Source organism: Acartia tonsa, chromosome 15, assembly GCF_053477335.1.
Source record: "Acartia tonsa isolate MP-2025a chromosome 15, ASM5347733v1, whole genome shotgun sequence".
In the NCBI taxonomy this organism is placed as follows: Eukaryota; Metazoa; Arthropoda; class Copepoda; order Calanoida; family Acartiidae; genus Acartia; species Acartia tonsa.
In genome coordinates this window covers 8,691,629-8,711,213 of record NC_137274.1, presented here as the reverse complement: position 1 = coordinate 8,711,213, position 19,585 = coordinate 8,691,629, and the positions used below count along the sequence as shown (strand labels likewise).

The 19,585-nt window shown below is 36.6% G+C and overlaps 1 protein-coding gene across 1 annotated transcript; it reads left to right on the top strand.

Moving 5' to 3' along the window:
* The first annotated feature begins 433 nt into the window (after positions 1-433).
* LOC145307124 (uncharacterized) lies at positions 434-18,276 on the top strand. The gene is made up of 17 exons (XM_080149478.1): positions 434-473; positions 896-937; positions 4,506-4,851; positions 6,152-6,277; positions 6,717-7,001; positions 7,225-7,307; positions 8,540-8,595; positions 9,482-9,578; positions 9,964-10,039; positions 10,196-10,335; positions 10,632-11,971; positions 12,489-12,729; positions 13,002-13,174; positions 13,897-13,972; positions 14,803-15,012; positions 15,670-15,836; positions 17,614-18,276. Exons 2-17 carry the CDS (start codon positions 919-921, stop codon positions 17,653-17,655), a joined length of 3,477 nt encoding a protein of 1,158 aa, XP_080005604.1. The 5' UTR covers positions 434-473; positions 896-918; the 3' UTR covers positions 17,656-18,276.
* The last annotated feature ends 1,309 nt before the right edge of the window (positions 18,277-19,585 follow it).

Below are 19,585 nucleotides of genomic sequence, written 5' to 3'. Positions count from 1 at the left end.
GGTTCTAAAACAACTATTTTGAAACAAACCTATCAAAATTCTATTAGAGTACCCAAAGTTTTTAAAGTAATAGCATGGGGTTTTAAAACTTTGGGTACTATTTAGACACTATTATTTTGAAACCAACCAATCAAAAATTCAATAAGAGTACCCAAAGTTTTTGAAGTTATAATATATTGGGTTATAAAACTTTGGGTACTTTTTAGACACTAGGTACTATTTTGAAACCAACCAATTGAAATTCAATAAGAGTACCCAAAGTTTATAAAGTAATAATGAAGGGTTATAAAACTTTGGGTACCAGTATAATTTACAGTCCATTGTTCCCTCCCTCCTTTTACATATCCAATCTACGCCCTAACAAACAATTATAGTTAAAAATTTAGATTTGAAAATTGAATTATTAATCCTTTAATTATAAACTCTGTTTTTTCAGACTTTGATGTGAAAATGTATATAATTTTAAACTTGAGGTAATTTTTTTATTATGGGGGGAGGGGGGAATTTTCTTCAAGTAAACGTGGATCATTTAGAAATACGACTTTAAAATACGCACATAAAGGTCTATATGTTAGAATTGTCTTATTGATTTAAAATTTTGCATGTTGATTCCTATAACAGATTTAGAAAGCGTAGTAACTTTATTATCGGTCATAAAGTCCGTACGTCCATTTAAAACATGTTCATTTTAACATTTTAAGTATTTAACTCATCTGATTTTTGGAATACTGATTCCTAATACAACAAGGTAAAATGTAAAAAACGTAGCATCAAGTCCTAAAAAAGTAAGTATGCACTAAGCAGTTTTGTAACACATTTACTTACAATTTTTAAATGTTCTTTTGTCATACCGTTTACGAGCTTTTATGGATGTTGTCATCTTTGTTTCTTTTAGGTAGAAATGTAAATATTTAGAAAATGACAGATTTAACTCAAGGAATCGTCAAATTTTTAATCATTTTAGTTTTAAAAAGAAAAAGTTTAATAAAAGTGGGGAAATGTAAGTATTTTTTTTTTTTTTTTTTTTTTTTTTTTTTTTTTTTTTTTTTTTGCTAGGGCAGGGCAGGAGGTACTTCTTGAAGTACTGGGGGATATTGACGTCCCTCCCCTTACCAGTCACCCTTCCTTCCAGGGATATGAAAGGTTTGCGTAGGACTAACTATCCTACCTGTAAAAATCATCACAGTTACAGAAACCACCCACAAAACCTCAAACACTTATGGCTTTAACACAGCCAGAGGTGTGCATGAAACAAGAACTGTTGGAACTGATGCTCAGTTTACTGAGAATATGAAAGATGATGGTGAAACCCGAAAGGAAGCTATCAACTTGATGACAGGACCAATAAGTTCTAAGCAAAGCTGTAAGATAGGAACCTGGAATGTTAGAACAATGTATGAGTCAACTAAAACAGCCCAAGTAGTTAAAGAAATGACAAGTTACAATATCGGAATACTTGGAATTGCAGAATGTAGATGGACAGGACAAGGACAAACCACAACCAAAGATGGCCACCTAATACTTTATTCTGGTCATGAAAGTCAACATATGTATGGGGTTGCTATAATTATCCAAAAACGACATGTCAATTCACTAATAGACTGGAAACCTATATCAGACAGAATAATTAAGGCTAGATTCCAATCAAGGCACTGCAAGTTGACCCTCATCCAATGCTATGCCCCAACAAATGACAAAAGTGAAGAAGTAAAACAAGAGTTTTATGATCAACTGCAATCAATCAGAAACTCAGTACCCAAACATGACATGTGTCTAGTTCTTGGAGATATGAATGCTAAAGTAGGAACTGACAGGACTGGAGTGGAAAATGCAATGGGACACTTTGGCATAGGTACAAGAAATGAAAATGGAGAACTTTTACTTGAATTCTGTTTAAATAATGATATGGTCGTAGGAGGTACATTATTCCAACACAAAAACATTCACAAATATACCTGGACAACACCTGATGGACAAACAAGAAACATGATTGACCATATTATGATCAATAGAAAATGGGTCAAATCAATGCAAGACTGTAGGAGCTATAGAGGAGCCGACATATTCAGTGACCATGAACTAGTTGTCAGTAAGATTAAATTAAAGCTGAAGCGTACTGGCCATGATAAAAAGAGTGAGATTGGCAGACAATATGATTCTTCAAGATTAAAGGACCCAGTGATAAAGAATGAATTTGTCTTAAAACTCAGAAATAGATTTCAAGTCTTAGAGGACCTAAATGACGAGACTGAGATCACTTGGACTTCAATTAAAGAAAACTTTCAATCTACTGCTAAGGAAATCCTAGGACACAAGAAACCAGAGAAAAAGGACTGGATCTCTGAAGAAACATGGAACAAAATAGAAGAGAGAAAGAATCTTAAAAACAAAATTCATAATGCTCAACATTTGGCTGACATGGGCAATTTAAGAGCTGAATATACTGCTAAAGACAAAGAAGTCAAAAAGCGCACAAGGAAAGACAAGAGAGATTACATTGACAATCTGGCTGAAAAGGCCCAGAGAGCAGCTGACTTCGGTAACATGAAAACAGTATACAACATAACCAAGCAATTAAGTGGGAAATATAACAAAAAGAGTGGTGAAACTATCAAGGCTAAAGATGGTAAATTACTCACTACAGAAAAAGAAGTTGCTGAAAGGTGGAAATCGCATTTTGAAGAAGTGTTGAACAGACCTGAACCTGAAATTACTGCTGAACCAGAACCAGGACATGAAATAGACATAGACACAAGACCACCAACTATTCAAGAAGTTAAAGCTGCTATACATAGTCTAAAGAACGACAAAGCACCTGGACCTGACTTGATAACTGCTGAAATGCTTAAGGCAGACATAGATCTTTCTGCTAGGACTCTGACTGATCTCTTTGATAAAATTTGGAGACAAGAAAAGATACCAACTGACTGGTCTAAAGATATAATCATAAAACTACCTAAGAAGGGAGATTTGAACAATTGTGATAATTGGAGAGGAATTATGCTGCTTTCTATCCCAAGCAAGGTCCTATGTAAAGTTATTTTAAACAGAATTGATGAGAAAATTGACAATAAACTAAGAGAAGAACAAGCTGGGTTCCGTGCTGGAAGAGGCTGTGTTGACCAAATTTTCACCCTTAGGACAGTTATTGAACAATGTGTTGAATTTAACAAGCCACTCCATGTAAATTTTGTTGATTTCTCTAAGGCCTTTGACTCCATACACAGACAAACACTCTGGAAAATACTAAGAAGTTATGGTATACCTGAAAAGATGATAATTATGATAACTAAATTTTATGACAACTTCCAAGCCTGTGTTTCAGTTGGAAACAATAAGACATCTGATTTCTTTAAAATAAGCACTGGAGTTAGACAGGGATGCATTTTATCACCTATTCTATTTATATTGGTCATTGACTGGGTGATGAAGAAAACCACAGAGGACAAAAAACGTGGTCTCCAGCTGGGCATACTAGGACACCTAGAAGATCTGGACTTTGCTGATGATCTGGCACTGATTTCAGAAACAATTAAACATCTACAAGCTAAGACAGATAGACTAGTCAAATACGCAGGACAAGTCGGGCTCTTTGTTAATGTCAAGAAGACTGAAATTATGAATATACCTACAAACCCTGATCAAACTATAACAATAAATGGTGAACAATTGAAACAAAGCAACAATTTCACCTATTTGGGGAGTGTTATCAGCAGTGAAAATGGCTCAAAAGCTGATATTAAAACCAGGATTGATAAGGCTAGGGTTGCTTTCAACAGTCTACACAACGTTTGGAATTCAAAGAAACTTGCTCTGAAAACAAAAATCAGACTTTACAACAGTAATGTAAAATCAGTTCTTCTTTATGGAGCTGAATGCTGGAGAACTGTGAAAACTGAAACAAATCAACTTAATGCATTTCACAATAGCTGCCTAAGAAGAATTTGCAAAATATTCTGGCCAAACAAAATATCAAACATTGAGCTGTATGCTAAGACCAAGTGCAATAGTATTGAAGCAGAAGTGAAATTTAAAAGACTAAGATGGCTAGGACATGTGCTCAGAATGGAACAAAATAGGTTTCCAAAAAAGTGCTTAAAATGGAACCCCACCACTGGTAAACGTAAACGGGGACAACCAAAAATGACCTGGAGGCGGAGCACTGAAAAGGACCTCTTTAATTTGAAATTAACATGGGGAGAAGCTGAAGCACTTGCCACAAAAAGGAATTCATGGAGGAGCAGGGTGGCCGTATTCTCTGGACTCCACAGTCCAAAAGAGAGACGCGACTGAACTGAACTTTTTGCTAGGGGCGATAAATTTTTTGGGGGAGGGGGGTTGAAGGTAACCTCCCTTAGAATAGTTAAAAACCTTCTCTGAACCCATAACTATAACCAAGAAGTCTTGCGGCTATCAAGATATTACGCTGCAGACAGACACACACACAAACGGGCATCCTGTTACTTTTATATAAGAATTATCAATTTGACAAATATTGTTTAAAGATCTGTCTAGCATATATGCTGAACCAAACAACTTATCAAGTAACTACGCAGCTACACAAATATCCGCCAATGAATACGCAACTCTAGATAAATCCGCCAATGGCTACGCAGCTGCAGATAAATCCGCCAATGGCTACGCACCGCTAGATAAATCCACAAATGGCTACGCAGCTCCAGAAAAATCCGCCAATGGCTACGCAGCTATAGATAAATCCACCAATGACTACGCAACTCCAGCCAATGATTATGCTACACCCACGTGGCAGAAGGACGCCATTTTGAATAGCAGCTGTCAAACAAGGATGGCGGTGCAAAATGGAGGAACAGAGAGCCAAAAATGGAACAGGTATAAGAATTGTTTAACAGGGATCTAAAGGGATAAGACAATGGCTGATAATTTGATGTACATTCCTAATGATAATACATAAAATTACCCCTTCTATAGATTACAATTAGTTTTGAAAACGGATTGACTCTCAACTATGAACAACTTATGAAATACAATAAAGTCCCCAAAGTTGTTAAGCCAACGTATAAGAAAACATTATAATATGACTTTGGGGACTAGTGTAATTAACAGCCCTATGTCCCCTCAGAAAATTACCTCTCTGATATTTAGGGTCAGTCTCTCCGTAATGCATAGCTCTTTTTGTTAGTTTTGCCATGTTGAATTGTCCCATCGATTTCAAACTCATTACATGAATTTGATTGTCCAAAAACATCTGGTGCAATCACCAAGTAATTCTACAGTGTGTTTTTATATAGGTAATAGTATTGCTTTTTTAACCCACTTACCATTGGCAGAAGTTAGTAATCAATATCTCATTTTCTTAATTGACAAAAAAATATTTCATGATTTTTAAAAAGCTATGCCGTAAAACCCGGTTTTTCCAAAGTGCCTAATTTTGAAGATTAATGGACCTTGTCCTGTTTAAAGAGTGTGCAAAAATGTGTACATTTTTAAAATTCAAGTTGCGCGGCCTGTGTTTATATTAGAAAATGTTATGCATACTGTTAGATTTTTTTTTAAATCTCGTTTTTTGAAATATAAGTATCATTTCTGTGCTATTTGTAGTTTAGGCGCTAAATGTGAGAAAAAGGTTGAAAAGTTTTGGAAAAGTTGGACATTTTACCATGTAGTTAGTACCTAAACTACATGTAGCAAAGGAATGGTTCTGAAATATCCAAAAGTAGAGCTTATGACGATTCTAACGGTTTGCATAACCTTTATACTATTAATACAAGCTGCACAATTTAAATTATAAATATGCACATTTTTTTGTATAACCTTTAATTTCATAAATTTTCAAAAATATGGCCTTTGGAAAAACTGGTTTTTAGGGCATAATTTGTTGAAAAAATTCATCTTTCAAATATTTGAAACATACCTAAATGTCCCAAAACAGGTTTTCCAAATTATTGGTTTATTTTCTATGCATAATTAAGGGTTTTGTAAAGCGTTTCTCTAGGAACACCCTTTATATAAGATATGAATGTACAAATAAGGGCATGGGGTTAGGCATTAAAAAATCTAAAAAATAGTCTAAAATAGTGTCCATTCCTGTATTAGTATTAGGGACTCCTGCGTTTGTCCTTGGACCTCCTAACCTATATGCATAGGTATCAATTGGTTTTATTTATTTCAGATCCTCTCCAGCTGGGCTGAACTACCCTGAGGAGCTGAGCTCTGAGTCCATCTATGGTACCATCAGAATATCTGACGCCCGTAGGGCTGCTGCTATCATTTCTTGTCCATTCGGCAATTACTCAAAGTAAGTGAACCCAGGGATCTAGAGGAATAATCAAATCATGGTATAATTGGTGTGCAATTGCCGCGTTAAATTATGTAACATAAAATGTCGTCTTCTTGTGTTGAAATAATATTATTATGAATTAGTAATTCAAACAAATATTATTTGTTACAGTTGCTTTGCATCAGGGATCTACAGGGATTAAATCTAAATGGCTAATAAATTGATGTACATCCCCAATGATGAAACACAAAATCATCCCTTCTGTAGATTATAATTAGTGGTTGAAGCGTTTGGACACTCAACTTGATAAACCAACCAATCAAAATTCAAAAAGTGTCTCCATAGTTTTTAAAACAACAAATTAGGAAACGTTATTTAAAAAACTTTTGGGACTAGTGTAATAATCAGTCCAATGTCCAATGCACTACTTATGGGTCAATAACATGCTTGTATTAAGGTACCCAAAGGCGGGCATTCCTGTCTCCATACCCACAGTACCCTCAACCCTCTATAAATCCTCAGAAAGTCTGCACCAGAAAACGCGCGAAAAATCCAACAACCTGCCACGTGTAACTGATGACGGACTGCGCACCACCCAAAAAGCCCGCGAAAATTCAGATGACATCCCATTGGCCGCCAGATTTGTAAGGACCAATGAGAAGTCTTGTGCAGCAAGTTTGATCAATAGCAACGCGAGTTATGGAGTTGAAAAATATAATGGTCATACTGTTAGAACTGAAATGTAAGTTTAATCCTTATAATATAGTAACAGGATGTGTGTCTGTCTATTTGTCTAATAAGGAGGGTACCACTCAAGGAAATCACACCTAGAAACAATGAACCTTCCCCCCCCCCCAAAAAAAAAAAAAAAATTAATAGAAATTATTATAGGTACCTAATAACTCTGTAATTCCTCCTGTATAAATATGAATGTGTAACGCCCATTTCAAGTTTCTTTTTTCTAGGAATTTGATGGAAAGTGTTGTGACCAGTATTCTTAGAGTTGATAGTGATCCTTTTCTTCAGGATATTGGCATCATTAATCCAGGTATACACACACACACACACACATACACACACACACACACACACATTACTGTGTAGGGACCAGTATTCTTAGGGTGGATAGTGACCCTTTTCTTCAGGATATTGGCATCATTAATCCAGGTATACACATACACATACACACACACACACACACACACACCATACTGTGTTGTGACCAGTATTCTTAGAGTTGATAGTGACCCTTTTCTTCAGGATATTGGCATCATTAATCCAGGTATACACACATACACACACATCATACTGTGTAGTGACCAGTATTCTTAGAGTTGATAGTGATCCTTTTATTCAGGATATTGGCATCATTAATCCAGGTATACACACACACACACACACACACACACACACACACACACACACACATACTATATTGTGTAGTGACCAGTATTCTTAGAGTTGATAGTGATCCTTTTCTTCAGAATATTGGCATCATTAATCCAGGTATACACACACATCATACTGTGTAGTGACCAGTATTCTCAGAGTTGATAGTGATCCTTTTCTTCAGGATATTGGCATCATTAATCCAGGTATACACACACACATACATACACACACACACACACACACACCATACTGTGTAGGGACCAGTATTCTTAGAGTTGATAGTGATCCTTTTCTTCAAGAATTTGGCATCATTAATCCAGGTATACACATACACATACACACACACACACACACACACACACACACACTGTGTAGTGACCAGTATTCTTGAGAGTTGATAGTGATCCTTTTCTTCAGGATATTGGCATCATTAATCCAGGTATACACACACACACATACATACACACACTCACACACACATATACACATACACACACACAAATACACATACACACACACACCATAATCCCCCCCCCCCTTTAAAAGCTTTAATTTTAAAAATTCGGTTATTGAATTCAACTTTACCCTCTTCAATTGCCCCTAGAGGCCTGTGGTGGCTTATCCGCTAGTTGCTTTAGAAAATGTTTCCGTGGCAACGCCTCTTAAGGGGCGTTTCATCATATATTCACAGTAGCGTTTCCCCTATTTCTAGCCTCTGCGGGGGGGGGCTCTAACTCTGCGGGGCCAATTACCTAACCCTGAGGGACAATCACCTAACCCAACTTAACCTAACCCAACCTAAAACAACCTATAAAAACCAAAAAATACGACGAAACAGCCATTAACAGGCGTTGCCATGAAAGGGACTATATCCTATGTTTTTTCTAGGACCCATGATGCCACAAGGTTCAGCAAGTGTGATGCACAGATTCAAAGACATCAAGGTAATGCGGGGATCTTAAGGGATAAAACAATGGCCGATAAATTGATTAATATCCCCAATGATGCACAAAATTACCCCTTCTGTAGATTAAAATTAATGGTTGCAACGTTTAAACACTGAACTTAATGAATCATCTAATCAAAATTCACTAAAGTCCCCAAATTCTAGCTGGAGTATGGCAGCTGTCCTACTTTGATCCTTTACTAGCAGTCACGCCCCCTAGAGGCCTCTAGGGGCCCATTAGGGGAGGGGGGAGGGAATTGAACCACCCTACAAATTGTAGTTTTGAAGAAAAAATTTAAATCTGGGGGGGGGGATTTTGTGACCTATGAGAAGCTACCCTGTAAAAGGAGAACCATATCAGTTCAGTCGTCAGAGAGATACTTCGTAACACACACATAGACAGAGATCCTTTTACCTTCTTATAAGGCTAAGAAAAGGGAGAACCTAACATAAATATATGAGATTGATCTTGCAATATTCAATATCCTTATGATAAAGTAACAGTATGTTTGTTTGTACCGAAGGTTCTCGCTAACCGCTGAACTGATCGGGTTCTCCTTAACAGGGTAAATAGCTTCTCATAGGTTCCAGGAAAATTTAAAACTATTTTGGGAGAGTAACACCTCCATCCAAAGAGAAATTACCCCTAGAAAAAAAATACCCCCTCACCCCCCCAAAAAAATAATTAAAAAAAAGATAAAATAAAAAAGTTTTTTTATTAAAATTTTAAAAAATGGGTTTTGGGATTCAACTCAGCACTCCTCAAGTGCCCCTAGAGGTCGACTCATTAGGGACAAAGGCGCTAGTATACAACATAACAAACAAAATATTTTCTCAGACAAATCAGGATAAATATTAGATTTAAATATACTAATATTTGCTAGGAAAAAACAATGAGCTTGGGGAGGAGAGGAATAACCCCCCTAATCAAAAGAAGAAAAAGCTCTGGCTCTCTAACAAGTACTGGTAGCACGGATGAAGGTATTATTAAAAATTTTGTGTGGCATTTGCGCATGTTAATTCTCTAATAAGTACTGTTAGTACGGATGAAGGTATTTTTAATAATTGTGTGCGGCATTTGCACATGATGAGTACTGCTGGTACAGAGTTGGGTTTTTTAGACAAAAAGGATTGTCTGTGTTTCAATCAATCAATTAAAATCTTGATAATTTTATTGTATAATTCAGCAAAATTTTTAATTGATTGATTTTAATGTAGGTTACCTTTCCGTCTTAAAAAACCAACTCAAATGGAGGAATATTTAATAATTTTGTGCATAATTTGCACATTTTGGTTTTCTAATGGGTACTGCAAGTATGAAGAATTTAAGTTTCATTTTTATGATGTACTATTTAATGTTATTTAGACTCTAGTGTCAATGGTCCTAGTGTGGCAGGACAGCTGAGATCTCAAAATTATCACATCAGAGAATCTTCCTCAAGGAATTTACATAGTTTTATTAGAAGTAGCTTTTTGTGTTATGTTGGCTACCATTGGTTACAAACCTAGCTCCTATGGGCTAGGCATTCACAGTTTCAGAAAATGGCTTTTTAACCCTTTCTTTATGGCATAAAACTATGAAAATAATGAAACTCTAGTAATGGAAGTGTTACAAATGATTCTGCTTTCTCCAGTTTTTCAAGCAATTTCTCCACATCATCAAATTCATCTTCTACCACACCGAACACTTTTTCAAATCATAACAAGGCTACCAGAGAGAATACTAATAATAAGAAAGGTGAGTTTTCCTTACAAGTCACTTTGGAATAATTTCTTTGAATATAGAGTGTTTGATGAAAATCAGGGTAGGACCAGTAGGGACAGCTCTTATGTTAAGCTATACGTGGGATTTTAATGTATGGACAGACAGTGATCGGGGACCCTATGTATTACAATATTACCTACTCTAAGCCTTTCCTTAATCTAACCAAGCATTAATAACATGAGATTAAGTTAGCTCTGGTTTAAGCTTTTAACAACCAGATTTACATCATTCTTTGAGTATTTAAAAACATTTAATTTTATTATTTTTAGTGAGACGATGTAAATCTTTAACACGACCAAGAGTACCTCCCCCTCCACCGCCAGTTTCTAAGGCAACAACTCCAGTACCTCCAAATACTCCATTACCCCCCAGTTCTATACCTGCACCCCCTCCTCTTCCTCCAACACCTGTCCCACATACACTTAACTCAGCTCAGTCCTTTCCCTTTTCCACAGCTTCACAAACCTCAAGCTTAGTAAAGCAGTCTGTTCCTCATAACACAGCACCAATGACCGTAAGCTCAGAACCTCGCCTTGAACAGCCAACCTTATCCTTATCCAACACATCCCCACAAACTGCCAGCTCAATATCAACCCCTAGTCAGTCTTGCTCATCCACTGTCCTCCCTGACACAGTCTCTGATTCCACTAGGGTTGTATCTTCTGTTGCTGCCTCTTGTACACCAGTCAAAATGGATTCAGCTTCCTTGGCTAAAGGTCCAATACCTCCACCACCTCCGCGATTAACATCTACTGCCTCAGTAACACCTTCTGATGCTTCAATCATTCCAAATCTGTTGGATAATAAAGTCACTGCACTGGATTCTCAAAACTCTTTGAACTCTATTGCTCAATCTTCTCATAAAATGCTTAAAGATGAGTCTGAATCTATAAAAGACCACAATAAAGTAATTTTAAATGAAACTAAACTTATCAATAAAGAACTAGACATAAGTAAACCAGCCATAACAACTGAGGATGCCAAATCCTTGAGTAGTTTCACTACTGGACCCAATAGAATGTCAACGTTCTTTTCAGATAACTCTTCTCACACTTCTTCATTTTCATCCAGACCAACAATTCCAACTTCATCCTTTGTTGGTTTATCTTCCTTGCCTAAATCAAAAGTTGATCATTCCTCCACAACTTTCAGCATGCAAGATACTCAAATCTCTGATATTTCAACCTCAGCTGTTCTCCTGCCCAAGTCCCCTTCCACATCCTCAATTCTAGATAGCTCTTTAGCATCAACATCCATACCCAAGTCATCGTCAGTGGCTTCACAGTTGACATCTTATGATTTAGCAGATTCTTCTAGGACAACTGAATCAGCTGATCAATCAGCTGGCCAACCAGTAAAATCATCTGATGAAATTCTTACCCACAAACCCAGCATGGCATTACCAGCCTCTGATTATACTCTGCCAAGAATCTTATCCGGGGGAGGGAATAGAGATTCCTGGGGTGGTGTCAGATCTCCATCCCCTCCCCCATTACCAACTACTTCTCCCCCACCTCTCACGCCCCCTTCCCCATCTGGGGAGAAGGAGGGAGAGATGAAGATTCTCTTTGTCAAGGAGGATAAGAATGAAGTGTCATCTAAGACGGAGGTACAGTCATTATTAGTTACAAAGCTACTCAATAATTCCTAATCTGTGTTGGCCAAATATTAAAAATTATTGACATAAAATTCTTAATTCAATAAAAAAAAACTGTAACATACCACTAAATGCTACAAAAGGCAGAAATACATTATTTTATATTTCTTTTACATAAAACTGATGTAAACCTTAATTAAATTATTTCGGCCATTTGACTATTTTTAACATAAACCTAGTTGTTTTAGTTATCTTCTAAAAATGTCAAGGGATAAGACAATGCAAAATAAATATAAATTTATCCCAAATGATTATTAACAAAATTATCCCTTCTGTAGATTAAGATTATTGGTTGAAGTATGTAAAAAAAATCCAAATAAGATAATGTGGTCAAAACCTACCAAAGTATAATTTATAGTCCAATGTCCCCTCCCTTCCTCTGGTAGTCAATATAGACCGAAGCAGCTTTTAAAAAAATGCATGTTTTTGTGTTTCCAACATGATGATCTAAATTATATTCTGTTGATAGGTTCCAGGGGGGAAGCGTGCCCCGCCCCCATTACCCCCAGTCAGGTCGGCATCCACTAAAATATCTTCCACACCCACAATCAATCAATCAAGTGTTCATGGACCTTCAATCAATCAATCAAATGATCACGGACCTTCAATTAATCAATCAAATAATCTTAAACATTCAATCAACCAATCAAATATTCATGGACATTCAATCGATCAATCAAATATTCATGGACCTTCAATGAATCAAACAGGCATGGATGGATAAGTCAATGGAACCAAATGTATATTTAATTTATTGTATTCATTTGAAACCGATTAATATTCTATGGATTGGAACCGGTTCTCATCCATATGAAAAAAACTATGTCCGTATTTTATCCAGTTTTCTACGAATTTAAAGATGTTTAATCTTACAATTGTACATTTTATATCCGTGGTTTATAAAAAAAAACTGTTATGCTATTAACTAAAAAAATACACTCAACTAAATCCCATTGACTTTTCCCATCACCTAATTAATCAGGGGCCAACGCAACAAGAAAATCTACCTCAAAAATTTTGACAAGAAATAAAAGTTTTACCCTGCTAAGGAAACCTTTGTACAAACTTGGGCTTGTTATACCCGAGGTGTCGGCGGCAGTTGAAGCGGCCAATGCCGGCAGCTGCCAGCTACAGGCGGCTGGTACAAAATTTGTGGTAAGAGATAGATATTTAGATAGACAGACAGACAGACAGACAGACAGACAGACAGACAGACAGACAGACAGACAGACAGACAGACAGACAGACAGACAGACAGACAGACAGACAGACAGACAGACAGACAGACAGACAGACAGACAGACAGACAGACAGACAGACAGACAGGCAGGCAGGCAGGCAGGCAGGCAGGCAGGCAGGCAGGCAGACAGACAGACAGACAGACAGACAGACAGACAGACAGACAGACAGACAGACAGACAGACAGACAGACAGACAGACAGACAGACAGACAGACAGACAGACAGACAGACAGACAGACAGACAGACAGACAGACAGACAGACAGGCAGGCAGGCAGGCAGGCAGGCAGGCAGGCAGGCAGGCAGACAGACAGACAGACAGACAGACAGACAGACAGACAGACAGACAGACAGACAGGCAGGCAGGCAGGCAGGCAGACAGACAGACAGACAGACAGGGACTATTGATGATATATTTATGTACATCTCCAATGATGATAAACATAAATATCCCTACTGTAGATTACAATTATTGATTGAAACGATTGGTCTCTCAGCCTAATGAACCAACCAATCCCCAAAGTTGATAAGCTAACAAAATAAAACAAAACGTTATTATAATACTTTGGGGACTAGTGTAAGAAACAGCCTAATGTCCCCTCTCTACCTCCCTGATTCTACATTTGTTTTTTTCTAGGATGTTTCAACAAATCTAGAGAAAATTGATTCTGAAAATTTGATGGACAAAGAAAATTTGAAAAGTTTACAACAAGGGAAAAAGATTTTCAATCCTTACATATAAAAGTAACAGGATGCCTGTCTGTCTTACCACCGGAGGTAAGGATACAGCTAACCACTGAACCGATAAGGTTTACCTTTGTAGTGTAGCTTGTCATAGGTCATGGGAAGGTCTATAACTATTTTAAGGGAAGGTTACTACTATCCTCCCTAGAGGTAACCCCAATATTTAATCGACCCCCCCCCCTTTCTTGTACCCCCACCTCAAGGGCCGCTAGCAGCGTAGCCGCTATTAATAAATAAAGAAAGGGATTTTATTGTGATTGACACTTGTACCCGAAGCATTATAAACGTGCTCTCTCATTTGTTGGCTTAAAAGCTTGGTAGCTGCCAAACGGCTGAACGAAAGCTTGACTGATGAAAACACGCGTAAAATAAGTATTTTATCGCGCATTTAAGTGCGCTGCGAGTTAACTGTGCCTTATTATGTAATGTCTATTCCAGATTTTTTTGTATTATAGTATTTTATATTATAATCTAATTAGCCGTTTGGTCGATAATTATCCTAATCCGAATAGTTCTCTATCACTAGCGGCTACGCCCCTAGAGGCTTCTAGTGGAACTTTAAAAGTTTGTATTTTATTTCATGTCTGTTGCGTTCAAGTATCTAAATAAAAGCAAAAATATTTTAAAATGTTGATTTTTTGTGATTTCTCTGTTAGGGAGAACCCGATCGGTTTATCGGTTTTCGAGATCCTTCAGTACAAACAAACAAACATCCTGTTACTTTATTATAAAGATTAGTACCTACACCTTTCTTCATTAAAAAATAATAAAAATTTCGAAAATCTTTCTAAAAAATAAGATAACACCAACGATCCCAAGTGCTCAGACACTGCCACCACTGAAAATGCGGGAATTGCTGAAAAAACTACTAACGAGAGGAAGGGAGAGACCACTGAAGATAATTATGATGCTACAGTGGTGTCTGCTTATGAAACAACAACAGCTGATGAAACTGAAATGAAATTATTAAAATATAAATTATCTCAAATACCAGATATTAATGAATCAGGTATGTAGTGTGTCAGGGATCTAAAGCAGGGTTTCGGATCCGCATTGATTGTATGCGGATCCGGATCCGGATCCTTGACAATAAAAATAAAATCACAAAATTTTTCAAAAAAATTTTATTCTTTAATTCGAAGTCAAAATACTTTTAATTTTCAAGTCTGAACCTAAACCTTAAAGATTGGCTCTTATCAAGAGAATGTCTGAGATTTTATATAAATTTAGGTAGATTTTTCCATTTTTCCCGCATTTTTTTGAGTCCAAGGATCCGGATCCGGATCCTTGGACTCAAAAATATGCGGATCCGGATCCGAAACCCTGATCTAAAGGGATAAGACAATGGCGGATAAATTAATGTACATCCTCAATGATGATATCCACCTATATTCTACACCCATTAAGGACAATAAACTTTTCGGGTATAGTCCCTTTTGTGGCAACGCCTCTTTAAGGGGCGTTTCGTCATATTTTCACGGTAGCTGTTTCCCTTTTTCTGGCCCCTGCGGGGGGCAATCACCTAAACTAACCAAACCTATAAAAACTAATGTGAAAATACGACGAAACGCCCCTTAAGAGGCGTTGCCACGAAAGGGACTTTAACCCCTTTTTCAACTAAAAAAAAGACATCAGTTTTCTTGAAAACTAATTTTGTTTTATTTAGTGCCAGCCCCAACGAGAGAGATCAGTCTTGAAAAAGAAAAAGCTAGCCATGAAAAAGAAGCCAAGAGCCATGAATATTTGAAGAATGATTACACTATACTTGCCACTGAAGTTCTAAATAAAACAAGTGAAGAGGGAAAATATGCTTTATTGGACACCACTACCAAGGCAAATCAACAATATTTTTACTTTTTTTATGAGCCCAAAAAGATAAGGGGTACAGTCCCTTTCGTGGCAATGCTCCTTAAGGTGCATTTCTTCGTTTTTGTTCACAATAGCTTTTCTCCTATTTCTAGCCCCTGTGGGGGACTCTAACCCTGTGGGGCACTCTAACCCTGTGGGGCAATCATTTAACCCAATATAACCAAACCTAAAATAACCTATCAAAAGCCATTTTAAAAATACAACGAATCGCCCCTTAAGGGGCGTCGCTACGATTGGGACTATTCCCAAGATAAGTCTTTAAAAAAACAATTATCTCTGAAATCATAAAAATATTGTTACAAAAATCCTCCAAAATTTTCCAAAAAATCTCCTAATTTGTATAAGTCATTTATTGCATCATATTAAAGACAAGTTTCCACTGATATTAAAGTTAAAAATTATAGGAATCCTAATATATAAAATAGTAAGCTTTTTTTTTGTCTGTTTATTATTATTATCTATTTCTTAAATTTTTGGAGACATTTTGGAAAATTTTGGTGATTTTTCTTATGAAAAACTTATGAATGATTACTAGTTTTTTTAAAGAACTTTTTAAAACTTTCCTTCAAAACTGTCCATCTGTCAGTCTCTTATGCATCTTTTTTTTACAAATGTATTCTTCTATCAATTTAATGTTGCAAAATTTATTCCTCCTCCCCCTCCCCTTATTTTTTGTTGGGGGGGGGGGGGTAGTCAATAATATCCATATAATAAAGTAACAGGATGTTTGTCTGTGTGTTTGTTTGTATTGAAGGATCTCGCTAACTGCTGAAACGATCGGGTTCTCCTTAACAGGGTAGCTTCTCATAGGTCTTGGGAAGTATATAACTATTTTGGGGGAGGGTACCACCACCCTCTCAAGAGAAAAATTTTGCGTAGAGACTTGATGCAACATAGAAATTATTTCTCAAGTTATATAGGTACTTGCTTACATGTGGTAGACTGGAGCACCGAACCCCCCCCCCCCCCCCGCTTAGTTTTGACAAAAATCAAAAATATGGGGGGGGGGGTAGTTTTTTAATGTCTGGAAAATAGCAAGGAGGAAAAGTGCAGGGAAAGGCAAAGACTTTTTGTTCAAAACCCCCCCCTTAATTTTGAAGAAAATCAAAAATAAGGGGGGGGTAGTTTTTTCACTGTACATTACGCCAGAAAGTTGAGTGAGGTAAATTAAGTAAATCTAGTATACCAGAGGGGAAACCTTATTACAGGGATATTCATGTTTTGGCGCACAAAATTAAAACCTTTTACTGGCCCCCCTCCTCCTTATTTTCTGTTCAGGCATACATCAATTACTAAAATAAATAAATAAATAAGGAAATTATGCCCCAAAACATGAATATCCCTGTAATAAGGTTTCCCCTCTGGTATACTGGATTTACTTGATTTACCTCACTCAACTTTCTGGCGTGTTGTACAGTGAAAAAACTACCCCCCCCCCCCCCTTATTTTTGATTTTCTTCAAAATTAAGGGGGGGGGGTAAAAACTACCCCCCCTTATTTTTGATTTTTGTCAAAACTAAGCGGGGGGTTAAAAAACTACCCCCCCCTTATTTTTGATTTTTGTCAAAACTAAGCGGGGGGGGGGGGGTTTTCGGTGCTCCGGTCTTCACATGTAAGCAAGCACCGTTATATATTTGAAATAGAAAAAAACATTTAAAGTGCCTCTAGAAGCCTCTATCTAGTGGCGTACCCGCTAGTTCTAAATAAACTACTAGTTATTATATTGTTGATTTGTGTTCAGGAACTTCCAAAAACCGGTTTTGACTTTTTGGATAATTGGTAGAGGTTTAATATCCGCTGGATTAGAACTGGTTATCAGCCATACTGAAAAATCATGTACAGCATCGTATTACAGACAATTTTCTACAAATAATTATGTAAAAAATTATAACCCCTCAGAGCTAACAAAAATATTATCCATAATTTTTAATTTTAATATTCGAGGAAAGCTGTCTATAATACAATGTGATAAATAACTATTATGCCATGTAACGAATTATTGTATTAATATTGTATATTATAAATAATGGAGCGTGGGGGGGGGGGGGACTCGACCCCTCCCCATCACCCTCCAAACTTTAATCCTGCTTCGTTTTGTGAAGTCTTGTGATATTTTTTTTACACTTTTCGCATTTTTATATTATTCTACACTAACTATAATACTTTAATTACGAGAGTTATACTAATATTCCTCCCCCCCTGATATTAAAACAAGGATGCTTACCACCAATAGAAGCTTTTGGGGATGTGCTTCGCCCCTAGCCTCTATGGGCATTTCCCCAAGAAGTTTGATCAACCTAATTCTTCGTATTTTAGATTTGAAAGAAATTTTTTTTAAAAATTAAATGGGAGATTTTTTTTTGGGGGGGGGAAGGGTTGTCGACCCAACTGTTTTTATTTTAGTTTTAAAAAGGAATTTTTTTTTTGGGGGGGGGGGTTGGGGGTGTCCCACCCCCCAAGAAAATAGTTATAAACCTTCTCGGGACCTATGAAAAACTACCCTGTAAAGGAGAACCCGATCGGTTTAGCAGTTAGCGAGATCCTTCGGTACAAACAAAGAGACAGACAGACCTTGTTCTACTTTGTATTATAGATATCGCTGCAAATCAGTACCGACATACAGACAAACATACACACGTGGTAGAATGGATAGCTTCGCTACTAAAAAATAATTTTTGATACTGTGGCATTTCTAACGTCAAAGCATTCCTATAATTAGTGTCTGTACATTACAGTGGATAGCAAGTATTGTCATAATGATTTTGACTTTGCATGATGATTCCTATAACAGTAAGGAATGATTTAAAAATCGTTGCCAAAAAGTCCATACGTCCAATTAAATCATGATGATTTTAAACTGACAACAATTTTATGTGATATAATTATCCCATTGAACTGATTTTTGGAATAATGATTCCTAGGACAACAAAGTACAATATTTTAAGAGAAGCATCTTTATAATCAAGTCCTAAAAATGTCCTTAAACACTACAGTATTTGTGAAATTTTGCAATTTATTTATACTACAATAAATTATTTTTCTGCTTATTAATTTTTGACACTCTACAAGTGTTGAATGTTCGTTTGTTCTACCGTCCTGTTAAGAACTTTGCTTTTATTGATGTTGTCATCCTTGTTTTTAAAAAAAAATTTAATTTTTATGAAATATGTACATATTTATATAAATATAAATGTATAAAGGCAGCTTATTTGTAAATAATATGATCTCTATTTGTAATTTTCATTGTGCAATGTATCTCTAGGGCGTTATTAAGGGGGGGGGGGTTAGATATACCACACTTTTCTGGGATCTTGCCAGATCAAGTATCAACTGTGGGGAATACCACAGGATGACTCCATGCAAAATTTGAGCCGGATCCGGCCAAAACCGGCCGGGATTTTTTATAAAAAACCGTTTTTTTCCGGTTTTTAGGGGGTATCTGTAAATCAAGCCCCCTCCTGGGTACGCCCCAATGATGATTTTTGCTTTAAGGTCTGATCTGAATTCCTCAACACTGGATATGACCCCTAGAGTTGAAAAAATGGTTAAAATCCGGTCTTTTGACCGGTTTCCGGCTATTTCCGGCCCAAAAAAAAAATTTTAAAAATCAAAATTTCATCTAAAATTCAAAAAAAAATGCTTTAAATTACATTTTTCATTAATAATTTTTCAAAAACCAAAAACCTTAGGTAATGAAGATAATTTTAGCAACT